Source organism: Marmota monax, unplaced genomic scaffold (genome assembly GCF_021218885.2).
Source record: "Marmota monax isolate L192 unplaced genomic scaffold, Marmota_monax_Labrador192_F-V1.1 WCK01_AAM20220418_F8-fsc00004, whole genome shotgun sequence".
Taxonomy (NCBI): Eukaryota; Metazoa; Chordata; class Mammalia; order Rodentia; family Sciuridae; genus Marmota; species Marmota monax.
In genome coordinates this window covers 460,285-466,540 of record NW_026692881.1, presented here as the reverse complement: position 1 = coordinate 466,540, position 6,256 = coordinate 460,285, and the positions used below count along the sequence as shown (strand labels likewise).

The following is a 6,256-nucleotide window of genomic DNA, read 5'->3' as shown; positions in this document are numbered from 1 at the left end:
AAGAGGTTAAATAAGGAAGGCAGCACAGAATCCATCACCTGTCGTGGAAGCCAGGGCTCAGGAGCCTTAGGTAATTCCAGTGATAATATCAAAGAGGGTAATGAACTCCATAAGCAAAGTGGCATCTATAGAAATCGTCCCCTCCATCTACAGCATCCTCCATAGAAATCCTTTACAATCTTTCTTCTATTATCTCCATGGCTTTATAAAGAGTGAGAAGCAGGAAATAACTTACTAGAAACCATTGCTTATTAGTGTTGAAAAAGTTTCAGAAGTGTGTTTGTTCAACCAACATTTATTGAATGTTTATCACACCACATGTTAAAGTCCAGGTTCAGCACTAGAATATTTTGGATTATTAAAACATGATCCATACATTCTAGGAGCTTAGTTTAGAGTAGCCATGACAAATAGGGTGAATCTTCTGAGGTCACAGCTAAATTCTCCATGAAACAGTTGCAGCAGCTATTAGCAATTTCTGTCCTGAGCATTGGGATGGGACCCACAGCACAGATGCACACATTTCATATCTCTTGAGACATACTGATGTACTTGATCCTCTGGATAGTGGTAGATCTTCTAGAAAGCCATTGGGATTTGAGTTGGGAAGTTCTTGCACTGAGTTCAGAAAGAGGGTACCCAAAGGGATTTAACTATAATAAGGAAAAAAATAATCATTCAAATAATAGGTGGTAGTCTGGTGGGCTGTCCCTCTGTCCACAGGGTTCCTGTAGCAATTCTCCCCCTGAAACAGTGATAATCTCCTCCTGAAAGGTAAAAAAAAAAAAAAAAAAGGAGGAGGGGCATTTACTTAAAATCAAGAAAGCAATATAAACATTCACTAGAGTCTTGTTTGAGACAGAAAGACAAAGACTATGCATATGTCTTCTTCACTCAAATTTCTATAAATAATGAGGCAGGGGTAATCTGCTTTAAAAAAAAGAAATAAATCTTTAAAGTATTGGAAAATAAGAGAAACCCATCAACAGAATAAAAATGTTGAAGGATCTTTGAAAACCAAGAGATATACCACATGAGATTGTTATAGGTGTCAATGTAGGACAGGGGCTACCTGCCTACAGTTACCACTCAATTAGTCCATATAGGTGGATTAATCCATTATTAGTTCACAAGTCTCACAATCTAGTCATTTCTCCTCTGAACATTCTTGTGTTGTCTCACACATGAGCATTTGGGGGACACCCATCTAAATGACAATGATCCTCTGTATCCTAATTTAATTGATCTGAGTTGGGGCCCAGGGATCATTTTCTTAAAACCTTCTAAGCTGTGGTCAACATGCAAGTAGAGTTGAGTTCCTAGTGTGGTGAAACATGTATAAGAGGATCCAATAATAACTTTGGGACTAATCTAGAACCCCTGGTGTGTGCTGAAGTCAGGTAGGGGATTTTGAACAGATTGGGGAAGCACATAGCTCCTGGGGAAGCCAAGGAGACCCCAAAAGTTCAGATACTACCTGCCCAAAAGATGAACTACTCACTATAACTCCAACCCCTACAGCATGAAGAGACTGGAAAGAGAAACTGAAAGCACTCATGGATAATCAGGAAATTTAAAGTTGGACTATCATCTCATAGCCCCAAATTTAGAAATATTTAAAGACAAGCATAACTATAGAAGAAAGATGTCAGGCTCAATAATAGAACTGATTCCCAAGAAAATAACAAGTTTATAAAACAAACATAAGGAGCCTTTAAGAGATGTGAATTAACTTTCTCAGCAGAATAAGCCATCCATGAAACAAAAATGAGCTATTATATTTGAGTGGGGGGAGAAAGGGGGGAGCAAATGAATAGCATGACCATTTAAATTAAAAAAGAAAAATTTCAGTAGAGGAACCGAAAAAGCGGAATGGACATAACTAAAGAGCAATTTAGAAGCTGAAGAAATGGCCACATCGATAAGAAAGAGACATCTAAATAGAAAAATTGACAAAGGATATGAATAGATGATTCACAGACTAAGAAATCCAACTGGCCATTAAGAGTATGAAAAGATCCTCAGCATCGGCAGCAATCAGAGAGATACGAGCTAAACAATAGTGAGATCCAGTGTCTGCCCATCTGATGGAAAAAAATTAAATGACTGAGAATCCCCAGTGTTGGCAGCAGTGTGGGGAAACAGCCTCATATAGTTTTGGCAGGAACATGAATTGGCACCATGTTTTGGGAGGGCATTCTGGCAGATCTTTTCTAATTAGAATGTGCATACTTTCCTCTCCAGAAATTCCAGTTCAGGGGATCCATCCTAGAAAAAATATTGCACATGTATTCATAGTAACATAGTGACATATACATAGTGATGAAGTCTCTGCAGCACTGTTCATCATCTTGAAAAACTAGAAGTTGAATGAGTGGACGTAAGAGGAGAATGGATAATTAAGTTGTAATATACATTCGTACCATGGAATACCACAGGGCATGTACAAGGATTGGTACGTGTCATGACATGGAAAGATCTCCTGGTAGTGACTTAGTAACTTACAAGTGTCAGGTATACTTCTTCAGCACTTTCTATGATATCTCATTTAAACCTCACAATGAATCTAAGAGATAAAGTGCTATTATTAAACCGATCTTACTGACCAGGAAACTAAGACACAGAGGTTTGAGTAGTTGCCTAAATCACATACTGTAATGAAGTTGGGATTTAAACTCAGCACTCTGATTCCAGGGACCATGATTTTAAACACCACATTCTATGATGCTTTACATATAGTTTTTAAAAATCAAGTTGCTGAGCCACATGTAAAAAGTTATATAATTTCTGTGAAAAAAAATGAAACTATATATTTCCTTATATACTTAAGCTTTTGTATTACTGCCCAGGAAATACTTGGATAGGCACATAGCAAAATGATTATTCATGGTGGAGGATAGAAACAGGGATTTTAAATGAATGAAGTGTGGGGTTGCTATGGCATTTGAATTTTCTTAAAATACAATCGTGAATTAATTGTGTAATTAAATTTTTCATTTATAAAAGCTGGCTACTGGATTTCCACATGGATATGGATGCTGTCTCTCTATAGCCTTAGAAGTGAATTGTCAGTCTCAAAAATTGAGCTTTGGAAGAGAATAAAGACCTTCGGAGACATCTGGTCTGGGATTCACATACAGAAACCTGCCCTGAGAGATGGGCATTTACCCTTCACTGGGAAAGCTTCCAGGGACAAGGAGCTCATCACCACTGAAGTAGCTTATGTTGGACAGGGAAACACATACAAAGGTTTAGTGGGAAGAGCACATGCTGTAGCGGCAGACAGTCTGAGGATTTACTCCTGGTCCCAGCTGGTCCCGGCCATGAGAACTGGCCAACTTTCTCATTCTCCCTGGCCTTGGTTTTCTGATCTGTGAACTGGGGCTAATACATATCCCTCACAGAGTAGTGAATATTAAATGAGGGCATGATGCAGATCATTGGGCTCCATGCTTGGCTCAGAGAAGGTACCAGTATCCAATATTCCCAGGCTTTGCCTTTCCTCTGGTTGTGAGAGGCTCTTTCCCACACAAGTGGAAATCTTCCCTGATCCTGGTTCATCCAGTTGTCCAGGCAGTCCACTGCACTCTATGTCCAGGTGTTTTGGGGTGGGTGACTTTTTTATATGCTTCAGTCATAGGGCCACATTACAAGCTCTTTCTCAAGCCCTGGGGACACTCATGAAGAAATGAAGAGAATATAAATCTGAGGGTCCCTATTAAAGCAAAAACCTATTGAGATGGTCAAGTCACTCTGTGAGCCCTTCTAAGCCTGGGAAGCTCAGGGAGATGTTGAAGCCCTGAGCTTCTACCACTCAGCTCTCAGAATCCCTCTATCCTGCCCTTCCAGGCCACTGACTTCCACCTCTGCCTTTCTCTCAGTTACTACTGATGCCAACAGCCACATAACATAAGAGTGGCTTCTCACTACATGCATTGTTTGAAAGACATCTTTCTCAATGTGGGTCTGTGGCAGGGGGACAAATCACAAGAAGAGTGATGGGACACAGAGACTTCCATAACCCCAGTTACAGAACACAGTTGTGCACATGATCTCATTTAAGGCTCACAAGATCCCAGCTAAGACTATTTGCATCCATATGCCTGGTGTTGTGATTTGAATTTTTCCTCCTGAAAATCATGTGTTGAAAACTTAATTGTCTTTGTGATGCTATTAAGAGGTAGGACCAGTAAAAGGGCTCTGCCTTCATGAGTGAATTAGTGCCTTTATTTCAGGAGCCACTTCTGTATTTATAGGGGAAAAAAAAGAAAGGAATACAACATGAGTTTGGCCCCCTCTTCTCTCGCTGCCTCATTCTCTCTTGCCTTTCCACTTTCCACCATGGGATGATGCCATAAAAAGGCACTCACCAGATGCTGGCCCCTCAGTCCTGGACTTCCCATCCTCTAAAATGGTGAGAAACAAATTTCCATTCTTTATAAATTACCTAGTTTGTGGCATTCTGTGATGACAGTGCAAAATGAAACGGGGCACCTGGCCAGGACACCAAAGGTAAATGAGACTGAGTGTTCTGCCCATGGCCACAAATACATCAAGTGCTAAAGCTGAGGTTCACACAAGAGAGGTGTTAACTCCACTACTAGGAAAGCATCCCTAACCACAGGACTGCCTGCTGCACTTGAGCTAACTCTCAGAGTCTGCCAGAGGCCTGGCTAGAATGTCCTCAAGAAGGGCACTCCTGAGACTGAGTCATAGGTGTGCGGAGAGTGCCATCAGTCAGCCCCTAGGTACTGACAGTAGGGAGCACTGGGCTATTCAGCATGAGAAGAGGCCTAGAGAAAAGAGCTACAGATGCACATGTGAGTCATAAGATATAATGGAACAGAGAGAAGTGGGCCCCCGAGCCTGGCCTAGTCTACATCTATGCTCTTCTACCCTGTTGTTCTGAGTGTCTCTGAGATTCCGCAGCCCCATGGGTCAGTACCTTCAGTCTTGCTGTGCTTGCTCTAGCTCTCTTCAGCCTAGGTTTCCACCTATTTCATATCCCGACTAGCACCCCGAAGAGGGATACCTTGTGAAAATCAATGAGATCCGTGAGTGTGGCATGGCGATTGGGGTCCACTCCCAGAAAGCTGTAAAAGTCTCCAGAGGCGTCCACGAGAAAGTGCTTGAAGCCTTTCTGCAGGCGGTATGAGAGGGTGTAACCCCAGATTTTCTCACTGACTCGGGTCAGAAATGCTCCCTCAGTCATGTTCTCCAGGAGATCTTCTGCATTTTCTCGGCTGATGATTCCTGGTTGAGAAGAAGTAATAATAATAAGCTGGCTGGTTCTGCACCTCCTTCCCCTTCCTCCCCTACCTATCCCTGCCTCTTACCCTGCAGCTCAGCCCACCACACTATCCAGGGTGTGGACAAGGGAGGAGAAGGGCCGCAGAGGCTGGCTAGCACTCACTTCCTTCTACAGACAAGTGTCTTGGCCCAGAGCAACCAGCTGCGAGACTGGGCACAGTTTCTGCCAGGACTGGAGTTAAGCATGCTTTCCTCCAAACTAAAGCACATCTCATTTTGATTAATTGGGCAAGCAAGGGATTATTAATGAACCAGAATTATAGCATCTATTGATTACAAATTCCCATTAGCATGCACAGCTCTGTGGATAGCCATAAGGGTCTTGCTTTAATGACTGCAGCAGAAGGACTGACAGTGGCTACACTCACCTCTCCACCTTTCTGGGGCCAGAAATGAGAGCCTGGAAGCAGTGTTTTCTCTTAAGAGGAAAAAAAAAAAAAAAACTTCCTCCAAATACTTATGCACACTGGGCTCAAAGTTTCTGGGGCACAGAATGAAGCTTCACATCCTTTCAAGGGACCATTCTGAACTGTTGAGATCCCATGCCACATAGTGTCATCGTACTACAGAAGTCAGGCCTGGAGTTGGAGTTGTTTATTCATGGATGGCAATACCTCAAGATGCTTTTAGGGAGCTGCTCTCCTCAGGGTCAGGTACAAAGGGCCATGTGTTTGGTGAGGCACGCTGAGGAGCAGGGAGGTAGAAAGGATGGACACAAAATAGACAGTCTCACTTCCCAACTCTGCGTTTCCCTGACTATGGGATCATATGCTGTGAAGAAGCCCTCAACTTCTCCAATGTCTTCTGACATTTAAATGATCATATGAGGTCTAGTTCAAAGGCATATTATGGCTTTCAGGTCAGGTAAAGAATCCAAGATAGACCGTAATGTAGCAGGAAATAATGGCAGCTGTCTTGGCTCTCAGCAGGCTACCATACAGTGGCT

The 6,256-nt window shown here is 42.4% G+C and overlaps 1 protein-coding gene across 2 annotated transcripts in view; it reads right to left on the bottom strand.

Annotated features, from left to right (window-relative positions):
- Positions 1-279: 279 nt before the first annotated feature.
- Sh2d4b (SH2 domain containing 4B) overlaps positions 280-6,256 on the bottom strand; it is a 99,228-nt gene continuing 93,251 nt past the window's right edge. For both annotated transcript variants that reach the window (XM_046450242.2, XM_046450244.2), the window contains 2 exons: positions 5,033-5,253; positions 280-767 (listed from right to left, as the gene is read on the bottom strand). In XM_046450242.2, the coding sequence (XP_046306198.1) occupies positions 675-767; positions 5,033-5,253 (314 nt within the window). In that variant the 3' untranslated portion in view covers positions 280-674. The remainder of the gene's footprint in view (positions 768-5,032; positions 5,254-6,256) is intronic.